The sequence below is a fragment of the Meriones unguiculatus genome, chromosome 10, assembly GCF_030254825.1.
Source record: "Meriones unguiculatus strain TT.TT164.6M chromosome 10, Bangor_MerUng_6.1, whole genome shotgun sequence".
NCBI classification, from domain to species: domain Eukaryota; kingdom Metazoa; phylum Chordata; class Mammalia; order Rodentia; family Muridae; genus Meriones; species Meriones unguiculatus.
In genome coordinates, this window is record NC_083358.1 from 3,800,491 (window position 1) to 3,818,568 (window position 18,078).

The following is an 18,078-nucleotide window of genomic DNA, read 5'->3' on the forward strand; positions in this document are numbered from 1 at the left end:
TGACATTTCACTTAAATTTTTTTTCTTACTTACTTTAGTGTGTATCGTGTGTGCACACGGCCTGATGGTGCATTTAAGTCACAACTTGGAGGAAAGGGTCTGTTTTCCACCAGGTGGGGCAGGGTCGTTATTCCCTGACGTTTCTATTGAGAATTATTCATCTGTTCTTGGCCAGGCTGAAAGACAAGTTGGTTCATTTCTTTAAAAGAGTGAAGAGAGCCTGGCGCTCCTCTTGGCTTCTGAAGTTCGGCACCCACAGAGCCCTTGCGAGTGCGCAGTGTGGGGTTCTGGCTTCTACCAGCACTCCAGGACTGAAGGCCGCGTTGGGGCACAGGCAGCCCCGGGGTTCGGGGCTGGGACTGGGTCCCTTGGTAAACAGAAGCGTTGTCAGGGGCTGGTCAGAGCGAGGCCAGAGAGGCCAGCCAGGAGCGTGGACAGGGAGGGAGGGGAGCAATCTGGAATGGAGGAGGGAAGATGGATGGGGCTGTGGGTGCAGAACGGGTAGGGGCAGGGCGGGTAGCACGGGCCTGGGGCTGCAGGTGGGGCTCAGAGGGGAGGAGGGTGACCAGCTGGAGATGGGGTGCTCAGGGCTGGGGTAGGACTGGAGGTGGGACACAGAGAGGTGGAGAGGGGGTGTGGCGAAAAAGGGAGGGGACTGACTCCCCGTGGCGTTCACGGCGTGGAAACTTAAGGAGACCCCGGGGGCCGGCCCGGGGTGCACATGGGTGAGGATGGACCGGAGGCCAGGGTACCCTGCAGGGCGTCGCCTCACAGCGGCAGGGAGCCGAGGAGGAGGGGGCGGGCCCGAGAGGGGCGGAGCCCGAGGGGCCGGGCCGCAGGCGGGGCTCGGCGGGCGGGAAGTGGGTGGGGACCCGCGGGACTCCGGGGACCCGGGCTGAGCTGCGCACGCCGGTGAGATGAGCGGGGCCGCGTCGGCGGGCGCGGCCAGGGGGCTGCGCGTGGACGGGCTGCCCCCGCTACCCAAAAGCCTGAGCGGGCTGCTGCACTCGGCGGCGGGCGGCGCGGCGGGCGGCTGGCGGCACCTGCAGCGGCTGTACGCGCAGAAGTCGCGTATCCAGGACGAGCTGAGCCGAGGGGGCGCGGGCGGCGGCGGGGCGCGGGCAGCGGGGACGCCGGCCAAGCCGCCCAACCTGGACGCCGCGCTGGCACTGTTGCGCAAGGAGATGGTAAGGACCAGGCGCAGCGGGTCCCGTCGGGGGGCCGTCTCCTCTGCTCCCTGGAAGCCCGTGCGCTCCCATCTCGGGCTCCCGGCGGCTGGACATCCGCGCGCAGGGCAGCCGCAGGGGCTGGGGTTCTCCTGGGCCAGGCCAGGGCGCGGCGCGGTCCGCCCGTCGGGTCCCTGGAGGAGCAGGCTTCCTGTGCGTCGGGCCTGCGGTCGCTGTGGACAGCAGATGGGTGGCCGGGCCCCTCCCCAGCCGCCCGCCAGGAATCCGATTACCGGCACGGAAGCCATGCTCCGGCCAGCCGGGTGAAGTCGGTGCGTCTGGTCCCAAACAATGGGGTTTAGTTTTCCTCCGTCCTGCGAAGTGCTGTAGGTGTTCCTGGACCAGGACGCGCGACTCAGGGTGACGCCAGGGCAGGGATTTGGGCCGCAGAGAGCCCTGTCCCAGCTTGCTTCCTGTGGCAAGCCAGGTAGCGAGGGACAGAGACACCCACCCAAGCCCCTGCCCTCTTTCCCCTGGTCCAAGAACCACTGGGACCAGTAAATACTAAAGAAATCTAATATAAGAAACCCTTTTTATCCTAAGAGTGTGTGTATATAAATATATATATATGATTTGGCAATTTATATATACATAAATAAATTATATATATGGGGGGGATTTGACTTCATCTAGTGCATCTGACATTTTGTTTAGAAATTCGGTTTCTGCCTCCTCTTAAAGGAGCATGCCTGCGCTTCGAACTACGATTTAATGAATCCAGTCTTAACACTTTTTTTAATCAAGGAAGTGCTGTCTAGTTCTCTCTGAAAAGATTTCCCAAGTTTCTTACAGAGCCTCCGAAGTTCCAAACTACTGATTTTTCTTTAATAATAACCACTACTTTAAGCCTAGCACATCTGGCAAATTGCATTTGGTTAGATAGATCAATTGTGCGCTCACAGCCCGAGCTTGAGCTTGGTGAAGGTAGACAGACTCCAGGTGTCTGAAGGTGTCTTTTCTTGTATCAGTTTCGGGGTGCAGGGTGACTCCTGTCTGTGAGGCTCTGCTTTATAAACACATAGGGAGGCCTGGGAGCCGGCTGCATTCCCAAAGGTATTTCCCAGGTCCCTCCCACTGTGACTAAAGTCCTGAACCTTATAATTAGCCTTGGGCAGTAGCTCAGAAGCTCAGCTATAGGAAATGAGGGAATGAGCAGCTGTCAGTTTGCCTGATAACAGTGTTAAAGGTAGGGTTTGGCTACAGGCCCCGACTGGCCCTTTCAGAAAACCATCACAGGGAGTTTTCAGTCTGTCTTGTGGCTCTTCAAGAGACTTATTGACCTGGGGGAATCGTGGGGTTTCCGAGACAACTCATGTCTCACTTAACAGGAATGGGCTTTCATTCCAGAGCCTTTCCGTGGGTGTCTGTGTTTCTATTTAATTTGAAAGCTGAGGTCAGATCTGTGGTGGGGATATAGTTCTGTGTCAGGACAGAGTGTGACAAACGCCAGAGAGAAGAAAGCTCCTGTGAGCACAGAAAGGGAGTGTCCTCTGGTCAGAGCGAGGACTTCTCTAGAGATAGGAAGGCCTCAAGCGACAGGAAGAGCACTCTGGGAGAGCAGAGTGGAGCCGTGGCCCCAGCTTGATGGCAAGAGTCAGCGTGGAGAAGGGCAGCGTGGACGGGAGGCTGTGGAAGCCTGAGTATCAGCAGCAGTAGGAACTCTGAGGTGTGCAATGGGTGCCGGAGGCTCCTGGTGCATCGTGGAGGCACAGTGGAAGCCAGCTCATTGGCAGCAGAACCCCAAAGTCAAAAGAATTGCTAATGGGTCAGCAAAGTGGATAAAGAAAGAAACCAATCACAGAAGACCCAAGGTTTTGGTTTGTTTGTTTACTAATAGAAAGTATTTTTGAAGCAAGACCATTAAAAATCACAGCCCTAAGACTTATCACCTGGTGGCAGAGGGCCTGCCTGGCACGCATGAGGCCTGTACTCACTACTTTTCTCATTGCTCTGACAAAAGCAAATGAGGGAAGACTTACTTTGGCTTGCAGTCCACCCTGGGGAGGAAGGCCTGGCAGCGGGAGCACCAGGCAGCTGTGACATCCTGTGTGCGGTCCGGTGCTCACTCGATTCTCTCCCTTCAGTCTGGAGTCCTGCCGTGAGTCGATGGGTCTTCCCACATCAGCTAATCCAGTCTTGGAATTCCCTGAGAAACGCCAGGCGTTTGTCTCCTAGGCTGTTCCCGGTCCTGCTGGCAGTCTGTATTAGTCTTCCAAGGCCCTGTGTTCAGGCTCGGTTCGAGGAAACCTCCATATTGTACCTGGGAGAGAGACGAGCACTGCTAACAGTCTGATATATGCAAAAATTCTGTCTGTATTCATATCCTGACGGGGTCGGGTGCACCTGTGATCTCACCACCAGGGAAGCTGATGCAGGAGGATTACAAGTTCTGGGGCAAGCTTGGTTACACAACAAGACCCTATCTCAAAAAAAAGCAAACAGAAACCAAGTGCTTTGTCTACATTGCCTAAATCCTTGTGTTTTACTTTTATCTCCATCACTGGGATAAAGGTCCCTCAAAAGGCAACTTAGGGAAGAGAGAATCATTCAACATTCAGGTCCAGGTTACGCCTGTCACTGTGGGGAAGTCCAGGAGCAGCTAGTCAGAGCCATAGTTCCAAGAGAATGAGAGCATAGTGTTTGTTAGCTTACTACCTGCCCCCACCCGCCCCCGCGTTCCCTCGTTGTGACAGTTCAGATCCTAGGCCATGGTTCCTGCCCTCAGTGGCCTGGCTCATTAAGCGTTAATCCCCACATCCACTAACGTTCAAGACAATTGTCCACAGATATTCCGTCAGGCCAGCCTAGTCCAGACAGCGTCTGGGACTCTCCTCAGGGCTTCAAGCTGATAATTAGAACCAGCCATCACATGTTGTCAGTTCTTCATGGAAACATTCTGCACGTTTATTTTGTGTGTTCTTTTCCGCCTCCTTTTTTGAGGCAGGGTCTCTCTCTCTGTAGCCCTTTGGCTGGACTGGAATTCACAGAAGTCCACCTGCCTCTGCCTTTTGAGTGCTGGGATTATAAAGAGATTTGCCACTACTCCTATGTTACTTTCTTTTAAAGTAAACTTTTAAATTTATTTTTACTATTTTTAATTAAATGTATGAGTGTATGTATGTATGTGCACATGAGTACAAATACCCTTGGAGGCCAGAAGGACCTCGGAACTGGAATTACAAGTGGCTTGGAGCCACCTGACCTGAGTGCTGGGACCAAACTTGGGCCCTCTGCCAGAGCAGGGTGGCTGTTAATCTCTGAGCCATCTCTCTACATCCTAATTATATTTTCAGAAACCGCCTGCTGGGGGTTAACTCCCATGAGATCACAACCTGTTTTGGGTCTCTTGGGCTTCACGGCCATCTGACCATGTGATCTGTACACACATGCGCACACACGCATGAATGCACACACATACAAAGACACATCCATGGGTCGTCACACACGCACAGGAAGCACACATTCACGGGTCATCACTGCATACCCTGCAGCTCGATTTTGGGGGGTGCACGCTGCAAACCTGTCCCATCACTAGGTCTTGTGGGGTCCTCAGTGAATGCAGAGCGTGGCTAGCGTGGCTAGCTGTGTCACTTTGAACCTTGATCATGGGTTGCAAGACAGTTTCCTGCAGCATTTCTGGTGCAGGGGTCTTGTGACCTTCCGTCTGTCCAGGAGTGCGCTGAACATCTCAGATGCAGAGCAGAGGGCTGGAAGGGAACTGGCTGGAGCTTGGGGTGCAAGTGTCGCTTCAAAGGAGGGACACTGATGGTAAGAGTTAGGGGAGCTGCTCTGCAGAGCAGAGCAGGAGGGACCCCTCCTGGAAAGAGGGTCAGTCCCACGGTTGGTTGACGCTGACCTCTGCTCAGAGCCGTAGCTTCAGTCTCTCTTACTTCCTGTTCTAGTAACCCCATGTCGGAGTCCCTGTGGCCTCCAGGAAAGAGTCAAAGGTCAAACCAGTGCTCAGCCACTGTAAAAGTGGTCGCTTAAAAAAAAAAATCACTGTATTGGCCTGGCAGTGGTGGCGCACGCCTGTGATCCCAACACTTTGGGAGGCAGAGGCAGCCAGATCTCTGTGAGTTAGAGGTCAGCCTGGTCTACAGAGTGAATCCATGACAGCCAAGGCTACACAGAAAAATCCTGTCTTGAAAAAATAAACAAACAGACAGACAGACACCCCCCCCTCCAATTTTGTAGTTTTGTTTTGTCTTTATGATTCTTTGAGGTGGTCTTACCATGTAGCTGTGGCCTATAGTTCATTGGGTTAATTATAGTTTGTTTGTTTTGGTTTTTTCAAGACAGGGTTTCTCTGTGTTGCCCTGGCTGCTCTGAAGCTCTCTCAGGAGACTAGGGTGACCTCAAACTCACTGAGCCCTGCCTGCATCTGCTGGGGTCAAAGGCGTGCACCACAGGGCCTGACTCCCGGAACTCTTTTAACCAAATTTACTTGTGCTCTTATTTTTGAGGCAAGATCTCCTCAAGCAGCTGGGTTCCCTCCGAACTGTGTAGCTGAGGCTAATATCCACTCTTGATTGTCTTGTGGCCCTAGATGTTATAGGCTCACGCCAACATTTTTCCATGTTTGCTTTTCTTTTCTTTTTTTTTTTTTTTTCCCCTTTTTTGAGACAGAGCCTCACTGTGTAGGCCAGCCTGGCCAAGAACTTTTGGCCTACGCCTCCCAAGTGCTGGGATTATAGGCTTGCACCATGATGATACCCAGCCTAGAAGGTCTGGTATGGAAGTACTGGGGCTGGGGCCGGGGGATGGCTCTCTGGGTGAGAGTCTGCTGTGCAAACGTGAGGACCTGAGCTGGGGGCCCCAGACTGCACAGAGAAGCCAGGCATGGCAGTGTGAATCTGTCGTTCCGGCTCCGGGGGTAGAGACCAAAGAATCTCTGAAGCTGGAGGGCCAGCCATCTTAAACAGTCAGCTCCGGGTTCAATGGGAGACTGTCTCAGCAAATAAGCTAGAGAAGCAGCTGAGAAGACACTGACGCTGACCTCTGACCTCTGGCGAGCACACAGGCGTCTCGCTCTTATCTCACACACACAGAATGGAGGACTTACACTCTCTATGTTCCCTGGATGAGCATTTTGCAGAGGGCTGAGGGCAAACAGGAAGTTAGGAGATGCAGGTGGATATGGGTGTCGTTACAGCAATGTGAGACAGACTTCGACCTATTTACCTGCCTGAGAGCACCTCAGGCTCATGCTGACCGACCTAATTCCCAAGGGCCCCACCAGTTGCTAAAGCACTCATCTCTTGCATGGAAACGTCACAGCCCCAGGTTTCGGCACACTGAGCATGCTTTCGTTTGCTCGGGCCTCGGAGGAGCAGCAGCCTCGGCAGTCACTGCTGCCTCTCAAGGCCGGAGCTTCCTTCCCTGGGTTCTGGGGCTTGCTCCCTGCATTAATGTGGCTGTAGCAATTGGTGGGGCTGGGAAGGGTCTCCTGGGAGGTGGGGAACCCACTGTAGGTCACTTCCAACAAACAGCAGCTGGGAGCTTTGAGGGTTTGCTCTTGGGGTGCCAGTGGAAGCTTGCCTGATCCTGTGGTGGAAACCACACGTGCAGACAGAGCAGGAAGTGAGCCAGTCAGATCCATGCCCGAAGCCCGTGCTAGCCGAGCCTCATCATTGCCTCCTGTCCCCGTGTTTCCATAAAGGTCACTCATTGCTTCATTGCTCCCCGCCCTGGCCCTGCGTTACACCGAGACAAGAAGCACCATTACCACAGAGCCTGCCGGCCCAGCCCTGTTCACTGTTATTTGCTCTGCTCTCTGATTGGACGCAGGAGCCACAGGCTGCCTGGTCCTGCAGGCCTGTAGTCTTGGGTAAGGGATGGGAAGTGGTGTGCAAGCTCAGAGCAGCAGGGCTCTGCGCTGTGACCAGAGCGCCGCAGTACATGTCATTAATGGGAGCCAGGTCCGGTCCAGCCGGGAGCAGGTAGATAGAGGGAGACTGAAGAACACACTGAAGAGAAAGTGTGGAAAGGGGATTTTAGTTCCTAGAGAAAGCATGGCGCACACCTTAAATCCCAGCACTGGAGAGGCAGAGTCAGGTGGATCTCTGAGTCTGAGTTCGAGGCCAGCTTGGTCTACAGAATGAGTCCCAGGACAGCCAGGGCTACACAGAGAAACCCTGTCACAAAAAAACAACCAACCAACCAACCAAATAGAACTGGAAAGAAAATGTCTGGGTGTGACAGCAGGAAGCCGGGCCTGGTGTCACATACCCGTGATCCCATCACCTTTGAAGTGGAGGCACAAGTATCTCCCTGGGCTTGAAGGTAGGTGATAGAAACAAATAAACACCACTGAAGACAAGTTACAGGGGTCGGCATCCTTGTGACTACAGATATAAAAACGATGGTGCTGTGCGTAGCCGGGGCTTCCCGGGAGACAGCGGCGGCCTCTCCTGCCTAGCTGGTACAGGCACGTGCGCTTTGATCTGGAGAACGGTTTCACAATCCACATGAAATTGAATCTGCACCTGCCCTTTGGCCCCGTAACTTCATTAGCTTAAAAACTCTACGATAGTGCTTTAGTGAACGGGGTGAGGTGTGCTGCACTGGGTCCGTGTGGAGTTTAGAGGCCAACCTCTGGGTGTTCCTCCAGGGCCACGCACCGTCTCTGCTGCTGATGCACGTTTCTCACTGGCCTGGGTCTCACTGAAGAGGCTAGGCTGGCCAACCATCCCTGGAGCCCTTGCTGTCTGCCCAGGATTCCGTGTTACTGACTCCTCCCCCACATCCAGCTTTTCGCACGTGGGATCTGGGATCAAACCCAGGTCCTTCTGCCTGCAAAGCAAGCCCTCTTAAGGACTGAAGCATGCCCCAGCCCTGTGGACTGAGGGACCTAGGCCATTGCAGGGTGACAATCAGATCTCCATGCCCTTCCTGCTCTGTAGACCTGGGATCACCCTGGGACTCAACAGGTACTGGGCTGTCATGCCTTGATCAGAGGGCCTCCTCCAGGTCTCAGTTCTGCTTTAATCTTGCCTCGGGTTTGAGGCCTGGGATTGGGGTGAATGGAAACAACTTGTAAGTCTGCACCCCAACCCACCCTTCACCCCACTTTGTGCTTTCTGCTTCACACGAGGGAACAGCAATTCTCCTACATGGTGTATGCTGTAGTTTTGTTTTGTTTTCTTGCTGGGTTTTTATTTTTTCAGGACAGGGTTTCCCTGTGTAACAGTCCTGGCTCTCCTGGAACTTGCGTTGTAGATGAGGCTGGCCCAGAACACTCACTCCCCACCCCCTGGATTAAAGGCACAAGCTACCCTGGCCTTTGGTTGTGTCTTGAGCCTTAATAAGTTACCCAGGCTGGCCTGCCAATCATAAGCATCTTGCCTCAGCCTCCTGAGTAGCTAGATTACATGCACATAAGCCAAATGCACGGCTTTTTTCTTTAAACAAACATTTATTTCAGGCTGGGTGTGGTGTATGTCTTTACCCCCAGCATTTGGAGGCAGAGGCAGGTGGATCACCATGAGTTTGAGGCCAGCCTGACCTTCATAGCAAGTTCCAGGACATAGAGAGACCTTGTCTCAAATAAGTAAACAAATTAATTAATTAATAATTAATTGATGTCTCTATGTATGTACCTGAGTATAAGTGCAACATAGGCATGTAACACATGTGTTCATGTGTGCATGTAGGTGCATACGCACTTGTGAACATGTATATGGGGGCCAGAGGGTGACTTTACATACCTCCCTAAGTTCCTCCCCACTGTATTTTTTGAGATGAGTTTCTCACTGAAGTTTCTCACTGGAGTTTGCTAATTTGGTGCGACCTGACGTCTCTGCCTACAGGCTCTGGCTTGAGTTTTGGGAACTCAGGTTGGCATGCTTTACCAACTGAGCCATCTCTTCGCCCCTTGCACGGCAACTCTTTAAACCTGTGGTTTTGTTCAGGTTGGGCTGTGATTGCAGGGGACAGTGGGCACGCCATCTGGCTGTTTTTCTCTTCCCACACCTGGCCAGGAACCAGGGCATTTCCCTGTGTGTTTGTTTTGCTTTGAATCCACTGTTGTTGGGAGGCAACAGTGGATTCCTTCCTTCTCTTCCTTCCTTCCTTCCTTCCTTCCTTCCTTCCTTCCTTCCTTCCTCCCTCCCTCCCTTCCTCCCTTCCTTCCTTCCTTCCTTCTTTCCTCCCTTCCTTCCTTCCTCCCTTCCTTCCTTTCTTCACTTCCCTCCTGAGACAGGGCCTCACCGAGTATCTCTTCTTGGAACTCACTATGTAGACCAGGCTGGCCTTGGACTCAGATATCCGCCTGCCTCAGCCTCCTGAGTGCTGGAATTAAGGCTGAGCACCAGCATGCCTGGCTGCAAGTGGTTTGTGTAAATGCAGATTTGGGGGAACTGAGCTCCCCGTACTTGCATGGCAAGCCCTCTCCACACCGAGCCGTCTCCCTAGCCCCTAGGATTCCTTTGGAAGGGTCCCCAAAGCAGAGGAGGCTCGTGAGCACCCATCCTTCCAGAACACGGGAGGCAGAGACAGGAGGATGAAGAGTTCAAGGCCACCCTCTGCTACGTGGTGAGCTGAGGTCAGCCTGGCCACACCGAGGAAAGAAGGAAGAGCCCCTCCAGCTGGTGGGGAGACCATCTCCACCACGACCTCGGTGAGCTTCTGGGACTTTGGGGAGCCTCAGCCCAGCACGGAGCCCCCATCGTGTGCAGGTCCATCTGGCAGCAGGACGGTGCAAAGAGCTAAAGGAACAGAGCAAATGGCAGGGAGGAGGCAGGCAGCCGGCAGGGAGGGACAGCAGCCTGCAGTGACTGAGCTGGCCCTTCCTAGCTCAGCTGTGACAGTGACAGCCGGGAAACCACAGCGCTGAGAATGATGGCTGGAATAAGCCTCAAGTTTTCAGACATGCCTGGAAGAAAGCTGTTATCTCTGAATCCTGCAGTAGCTGTGATGAGCAGAGATGTCCCTCAGGGACACGTGAGGGGATGGTGTCAAGAGATGGCAGGTGATGGGTGAGTCGGGCTTGCCTATGGGTGGGGTAGGACAACTCCTTAACACTTCTTTCTACAAGAGCGACCTGCTCTTGCCCATGGTGACTTCATCATGCCCTGGGGTGCACGTCCCCTCCTCGTCCCTATCCAGACCCCTGGCAAAGGGCCTTCTGGAGGAGGCAGGCCTACCGTGCTGGGTTCTGAGCTGTGAGCACACTGCACGGCCTGCCCAGCTGTTGCCTCTGGGCTACATGAGGGTTGTGTAACAGATTTGTGTATTCACTCAGCCATGCTGAAGGCTACCTGTCCTGGCGAGAGCCTCCGTGTCATTTGCCTCTTATACTTGAGGGAAACTGCAGAGTGGGGGCAAGTTAGCCTGGCGCCTGGAGCAGCTGCCGTGAGGAGCTGAGGCAGGCAGACCCGGGTGAAATCTGCCTGTGTGCCAGGCATGCACTGGACTGTGTAACAGATGTGTCAGGACCATGCCGAGTCTAGGCGGATCAGCTGTTTCTGGGCCAGGGTCACACCCAATGACAGGGCAGCCCTGTGAGTCATCTGTGTGCCTGTGCAGAGAGTCCAGTCATGTGCTCTGCTCAGCATCCCGTGCTGGGCATGTCCTTGGGCATCCAGGAAGGCAAGCCTGGCACCGTGTCCTGGGTGACAAGGGGTCATGGCCTTGTCATCCGACACTGCGAACCACTGGGCAGAGGCTTTTCTTTCTGTTAGGAAATGTGCGGCTGTGAAGGTTACACGTCAGGTTCACAAATCACACCACGAGATCGGTTCCACGTGGGAGGTTTATTAGGGGAAGGGAAAGGGGGTCTCAGAGAGACGAGGTGGAAGAGAAAGAGAGAGAGGAGGGGCTCCAGTTCTCGTATGAGGTGACCCAGGGCATGCGCAGTGGTTCCAGGTGATCAGTGGGTGGTCTTCTTGGTGGCTTCACAAATGCCTCATAACCAGTTTGTCAGGCCCCTTGGGGCTGGCCATAGAGATGCCTGCTTACTGATCCCAACACTTTCACCATGGGCCGACCCCAGGGGACCCCAGAAGGCGAGTGTCACCATGTGCTCAGAGCTCCTTTGGTCTTTCTGTGGTTGTTCCTGGCATGAGAAGCTGAGTACTGAGGCCTTTCTCCCGGTGGTGAATCGGTGGCGGGGCAGGAGACCTGTTTGTATGAGCCTCCTCTTGCATAGTTTCAGCCAGCACGGGGGTGAGTTCCGGAAGGTGCGGCTTCGTCAAAGCTGAATCTGGGAGCATCCGGGTGTACTTGGGCTAGTCAGGGCCCACGTGGCGGAGGCTGGAACCTGGGAGCCACGCTTAGGGAGGATTTGGCCATAATATCCTCATGAAAACAGCCCATGGGGCTGTTCTGTCTTTTGATGCTATAACTAAGTGGCTCAGGCCAGCCTCCTCTCACAGTCCTGTGAGCCGAGGGCCGGGATGGCAGCCATGCCCTGCCATGAGCGGCTCGCCTGTCCAGGCCGCAGGGTGTGGGCCCGCTAAAGCAGGTCTGTGGACATGGGGGTGCTCACACCTCATGCAGAGGGCTCTGCAGGATGACATGGACAGGTTCTGACTCTGTGTGACAGGGCTGCATCTGACTGAAATCCCGTAGGTAGCACTGGCGGGCTGCCCTTGAGAGCCTGAGGTTAGCGTCCCAGGGCTGGAACCCTTCTCCTGCCCTGGGCGTGTGGGTGGTAGCTTCCATCTGCCTGACCACACAGGTAGCGGTGTGCCGTGAGCAGGCAGTGCTTTCTCAAGCCCCAGTGTGCTTCTTGTCCTGTTACAAGTTCAGGTTGCGGGTTCCTCGGCACGCCTGAGCGCCACCTCCCTCCTAGGTCTGGGGTTGATGGAAGCCATGCTTTTCTGGACCTGGCTGCTTCTCGTCATAGGAAGGGAGGGGAAGGTGAAGAGCAAATGGGTGACACACACACACACACACACACACACACACACACACTCCCTGTCCCTGACACTTGTTTTCAGAAGGTGGTGTGAGGACACATGCTCAGTCTCTTCACAGTTCACTGTCTCAGGGAGCGGTCACATGCCCTGTCTAGAAGAGAGAGCACATGAACTCCGCCATGCCTGGAGAGCCCCGAGCAGGTGAGGTTGCTACAGGGTAGCATGTCACTGAGCACTGAGATCCTGTCTCTGGCCAGGGCAGGCAGACTGAGGGGGCCAGGGCTGCCAGGAAGTCACGTGGCCTCTTCTCTTCTCTGGGTGTGGGGAGAAGCGATGTCCCCTGGACCTGGCATCCACAGCGAAGCCAGCTGAGGGGCACAGTGTGAACCGTGGGCTTCACAGCGTGTCTGGAGCACCAGAGCAAATTCAGGCTGGGCCACAGGCCCACAGGGTCAGGCTCAGCCCCTCAGGTCTGAGGTGTGGCATGACACAGTGGAGGAATGCGTCTACCTGGAAGTCTGCCGACACGGCTGTGAGCCCTTCTGAGGGAAGGAATGTGCTAGCCTAGGCGGCTGGCTGGCTGGGTGTTCGGCTACAACGCAATTCCAGTGCTGACTTGGTTTCTGCCTCCCTCCCTCCCTCCCCTCCAGGTTGGCCTCCGACAGCTGGACATGTCCTTGCTCTGCCAACTGTACAGCCTCTACGAGTCCATCCAGGAGTACAAGGGCGCGTGCCAGGCTGCCTCCAGCCTGGACTGTCCCTACGCCCTGGAGAACGGCTTCTTCGATGAGGAGGAGGACTTCCAGGAGCAGGGCTCTCTCCCCGACGGCCAGGGCCGAGGCTGTCCCCGGGACCTGTCACTGCCTGTCGCCCACCTCTCCAGCAGTGACTGGGTCCTGGAGTCCATCTAGCGCCTCGGGAGGAGTCCACTGACACACACAGACGGGCAGCATCTGTGTCTCTTCCTGCAAGAAAGTGCTTTAGCCTCTTCGCCGTGGACAGTCCAGGGCATGTGGGGACACGTGCCATTTGTTTACCTAGTGGGTTTGGAGCTCGCGGACATGGGACAGCCTGCTTAGTTGTCTGCAGGGTCTTCCGGGCGTCCCAGGGGCATGCTAGAATATCCTGGATAGTTCCTGTAGCCCCTGCTGGAAGCTCTGACAACGGCCTCCAGGCGCACAGCCTTCGCGGCGTTTTGGGTGAGTGCGCTCAGCTCTCTGTACGGCAGGTGTGTCATTTTCTCTTGGATTAGGAAAGTCTCCCTGGCCTGGAACCCCCAAGGCGGCCTGCGTCTTTTCTTGCTCTTACTGAGCTGTCAGCCTCTTTGCACTGATGAAAGCTGATCACGGATTTTCCAGGGCACTCGGGAGAGCTTTCTAGAAGACAGTCTGCCACTCCGGTCAGCCGCTTTTCTGCAACTATCAAAACTGACATTGGGCGCAGGTGGAGGGGAGACCACCGATGAATGGACACGGTGGAGAGAGAAGAGAAACCGTGGCCAAGCTAACGCTTGTGCCGCTCACAATGAGGTGGTGACCGCTCGTGGTTAGACTGACCGTGAACGTCAGTGTTGGAAATGATAGGGTCGCTGGAGCCCTAACGTATTTATTAGAACCCTTTCTCAGGACTTCACTCTGGTTAAACACGGATGCGATGCTCAGCTGTCTCTTGCCGTGTGTCATTTTCTTCGCAGGTCTGGGATGGGCTTACTGGGTCCACAGAGTCCCTGGCAAGGATGAGGCCTGGGCTCTGGTCTTTACTTATCCTGTCAACTGGGCATGGTGGTGTATGCCTGTAATCCCAGAACTGAGGAGTTCCAGGCAGGAGGATCAGAAGTTCAGGACCACCCTTCACAACACAGAGAGTCCAAGGCCATTCTGGGCTTCCCTTTCTCAAACCAAAAAAACCCTGAGCTCAGACTTACAGCCTGAACGTGGGTCCAATCTAACACACATTAAAAGAAATTTAGGATTCTCTGGCCACTAAATGAATTTTAAGACAGATTTATTTCTCTGTTAGGCTTGGACGGCCATTTCATTGGCACCAGGCTGCATTTACAGCAAGATTTCACCTTGTGCCTTGGAATATGCCCAGCTCCTTGTTCCACTTTTAGGGGCCATGGCTGCTCATCAGTGCCCTCTGGAGGCCAAATACAGGAAGTGCAGGTTGGCAAATACAACTATGTGTGAACTTTCCCTGGGCATCTACAAGTCTGTACTCACCCCAGGCAGGGAACCAGTGACCAGCCAAAGTAAGGATTACAGAAGCCCAACCTGGCAAACCAGTACGCCTACTCCTGCCACTTAGTGGAGTGTGAGTGACCCCCAAACAGCTGAGCATCCAAAAGTCCTTCTCCAGGACGGCTGATGACCGCCCCCACGGCTGTGCCCACCCGAAGCTAACCTCACTAGACAGGGCTGGGATGGCTTTATAGGAAGGAATGCTAACTCAGGGGAGGATAATGGACCTTCCTGTGAAGGACTGGCACCAGGCTAACCTTGAGGGTGGGTCTCTTGGGTAGACGGCTGCATTCATCGATATGGTAATGGCTGTTGTGCCTGGAGGACAGTATGCTCCTCCAAGCTGTTTCTGATGAGTGTTTTTCACTGCAACAGAAAGCAGTCTGGGGCAGGCAGGCTACATTCAGTTACACAGCCACCTGAGTGTTACCTGTCTGTGCTATAAGGAGCTGGATTAGCCAGAGAAGTGGCCCTGTCGGTAGTCAGACGGACGGGGGTTGGTGACAGGACAGTCCAGACAGGACAAGACAGTGAACACAGGAAATCAGTCACCTGCAGGGCGCTGCTTTGAGGCCAAGGCCTGCATAACTGAGGAAAACCCGAGGTTAGCTTGTCTAAGCCCTGGCTGCATTAGGGTCACTTGGGGAGCCTTGGGGGAGCTCCAGCAGCAGTGCCCACCCCAGATCTGGATCTTCTTAATAAGTGATGCTAGAGGGCCTGGGCCTGCCTGCAGAGGGGAGGTACAGGTCAGGAAAGCATGTCCCACCATGCACCTTTATTGTAAACAGCCTAGCATTATCTATGATCCCTTTATTCCCGATAGCTGCCTTATAAAAATTCACGACAATAAAACTGATTGATTTACCTTTTTTTTTTTTTTTGGTGTAGTCCTTACTGTCCCTTGCTCTGTAAACCATGCTGTCCTTGGACCTCAAAGAGATCTGCATGCCTCTCCCTCCCCAAGTGCTGGGATTTAGGCGTGTGCCAGTACCACCTGGCTCTAAAATTGCTTTTTAATGCAGGCTTGGTTTTTGTTTTTTAAGTGGGTGCACAAACAGGACAAAGGCTGGCAGATAAAATGAAACTAGACTTTGGAAAACAGCCACACTGTGGGGAAGACAAGGCGTCCTTCTTGTCTGAGGGTGCTCAAGGCAGCTCTGACCTTGACTCCAAGCCAAGCGGAGGGCTGCAGGTCAGGTGCTTGCCTGTTTCCTGCCACGTTCGTCCTCACAAGGTGACTTCTGCCACGTGTAGGGAACAGCTGGCAGTGGAAATGTTTTACTTCTTTTCTTGTTTGGGGTTTTGAACAGCCTTACTCACCCTAGCCCAGGCTGGCCTTAGAAAGTCTCACCCTAGCCCAGGCTAGCCTTAGAAAGTCTCACCCTAGCCCAGGCTAGCCTTAGAAAGTCTCACCCTAGCCCAGGCTAGCCTTAGAAAGTCTCACCCTAGCCCAGGCTAGCCTTAGAAAGTCTCACCCTAGCCCAGGCTAGCCTTAGAAAGTCTCACCCTAGCCCAGGCTAGCCTTAGAAAGTCTCACTCTAGCCCAGGCTAGCCTTAGACTCCTGGAAGTCTCCTGCCTCATCATCTGCCCCTTGGTCAGAATGGAGTACACCATGTTGGCCTCACAGCTCACCGGATGTGGGTTTTGGAGAGCTTCTTGCATTGCCCTTACAGCCATGGGCGAGAGCCCCACTGTGGCAGTGGGCACAGCTAGCGATGTGAGGATTTTGCAGCAGATGGAGACAGGGGTCTAAGGGAAAACTTTAAGCGTGTGTATCTGAAGCCTGTGTGGAGAGGCCCTGTAGAGCTGAGCAGTGGCCTTAGGCTGGAATTACTCCGGGTCACCTAGGTGGGTAATGCCGCCTGTGGTCCTCCCAAGAAGGGCAGAGGGACACTTGACTGGATGGAAACTACAGGGATGCTGGCCAGTGACAAGCCAGGAAGAACGCACAGCAGTGTCCCTCCTAGCATCTCCAGGGGCCGCACAACTCGGGCCACACAGGAGGAACCTGCATCTAGACTCCCTGCCTGCCTCCCCCATGCAGGCACGAGCGTGAACCAAGTCTCCTAGCTGCAGGCCAGGAGTTTAGCTTTAAGCTACATGCACTTCCCTTCACAGCATGATTCTCACTGCACAATGAGGCTGTGGGTAGGCACCAGCGACTGTTACCTCCATTAAGGGTCCCAGCAAAATGCTCACTTCCTTTCATCACTGCTTCCCTCAGACACAGACTCATAGTGAAACCTGGTTTTAGTTCTGCGAGTTCTCTACTTATCAAAACTCCTTTGGGCCTCCCTTCCCGGCACTGTATTTGAAGGTCAGTAAATTATTCTGTCTTAACAAAGAGATACAGATCCCCAGAGACCGGCCACTAGGCTACAGATGGGCAGAGGCTGTCCATCAGACCAAGAACAAGGGGACTCAGTCCTGTCACTTGACCTTAAGTGCTCCCAGTAACCATTTTGTGGTTTCAACTATGTTACTGCTAAGCTTCCTGATGAATTCAACCTTGCAAATATCTACACATCTACCATTTTGACTCCCATACTACGCTGTCTCCCAGCGTGGTCTGAGGGCTCCAGACCTGGTGACAGAGGCACCTGCCCTCTGCCCATGGGCGTGCTATCTGCAGCACTGGTGAGCAGCCTGGTCTCTCTTGGCAGTGAAAACAAGAGTTGGCAGTTGGCTCTGAGAGCACTTAAGGTTTCTTCCATCGAGGTCATTCTATAGGCCTAGGCTGACTTCAAACTCTGCATCCTCCTGTCTTAGCCTCGTGAGTGCTGGGATTTGTCACTGCGCTCACGAGACAGGTTTTCAACCACCGCTGGGGTGCATGTACTTTTCTTTTTGTTTCAATTAATTGTGTGTGTGTGTGTGTTTTTCCAAGGACAACTTGTAGCTGCTAGTTTTCTCCTTCCAACATGTGGGTCTTGGGGATCACATTCAGTTGGTCAGGCTCTTCGGCAGAAACCTTCACCCTTTGAGCCACCTCAACAAATGTTTGTTTTAATAAACTATGTGCAAGTCCCCATGCCCCACCCAGGACTGCAAAAACAAAACAAAAAAATAAAACCAAGCACAAACTTAAACAAACGATCAGAGCAAAATGAAATCAACTGTATTCTAGGAGCAGGTGTCCAACATATTTGTCTTTCAAGGTTTTCACTGAAAATGCTCAAAACTGCTGGAGACTGTTGGCTGACAGCACAGACAAACCTGTGTTTGAGCGGGGAAACCCTCTCCTTACATGCCATTCCATTGGTAGCTGGCTGGTCTTAACATTTTTTCACTCTTAAGTGATGGATCAGTTCTGAGTCAGGCAGATCACTGTGAGTTTGAGGCCAGCCTGGTCTACTAGTCTACAAAGTGAGTCCAGGAGAAACCCTCTCATTAAACCAAAACCAAATAAACAAAGAAAAAACTGAGTAGACTGCTCTGACCTTTTCTTTGGTTGGCCTGCAGGACCTCACCCATGGGAGGCAGTGTCTTGTGCTAAGCTACCCAGCCCTGCTTACTGAGACAGGGTCTTCCTAAGTCTCGCAGCCTGACCTTGACCTCACTGTGCTGCCACAGTGAGCACTTGCACAGCTGGCTCCGATTCTTGTTTAAAGTTCTTTGAGCGCCACGCTCAGCTACTCAGAAGACTGAGGCAGGAGAACACGCTGGGCCAGGGCTCTGAAGACTGGTATGGATGAGACTGAGACCTTGTTGAAATAGAAGGGGCATTAGACAGGGACAGGCTGCCGCTGGAC

The 18,078-nt window shown here is 53.9% G+C and overlaps 2 protein-coding genes across 2 annotated transcripts in view; one reads left to right on the top strand and one right to left on the bottom strand.

The window, feature by feature from the left end:
• Nucleotides 1–876: 876 nt before the first annotated feature.
• Nucleotides 877–15,195, top strand: Fam89a (family with sequence similarity 89 member A). The gene is made up of 2 exons (XM_021648509.2): nucleotides 877–1,187; nucleotides 12,736–15,195. Exons 1-2 carry the CDS (start codon nucleotides 918–920, stop codon nucleotides 12,994–12,996), a joined length of 531 nt encoding a protein of 176 aa, XP_021504184.1. The 5' UTR covers nucleotides 877–917; the 3' UTR covers nucleotides 12,997–15,195.
• The window catches only part of Arv1 (ARV1 homolog, fatty acid homeostasis modulator), a 28,349-nt gene continuing 13,360 nt past the window's right edge, over nucleotides 3,090–18,078 (bottom strand). The window contains exon 6 of the mRNA XM_060391801.1: nucleotides 3,090–3,486. The gene's annotated coding sequence lies outside the window, so the exon portion shown is untranslated. The remainder of the gene's footprint in view (nucleotides 3,487–18,078) is intronic.

Bases quoted from the DNA above. Each gene is read 5' to 3' on its own strand.
- Fam89a (XM_021648509.2), top strand. From the start codon at position 918: ATGAGCGGGGCCGCGTCGGCGGGCGCGGCCAGGGGGCTGCGCGTGGAC. The intron at 1,188-12,735 runs GTAAGGACCAGG...CCTCCCCTCCAG, and splicing joins CACTGTTGCGCAAGGAGATG to GTTGGCCTCCGACAGCTGGA.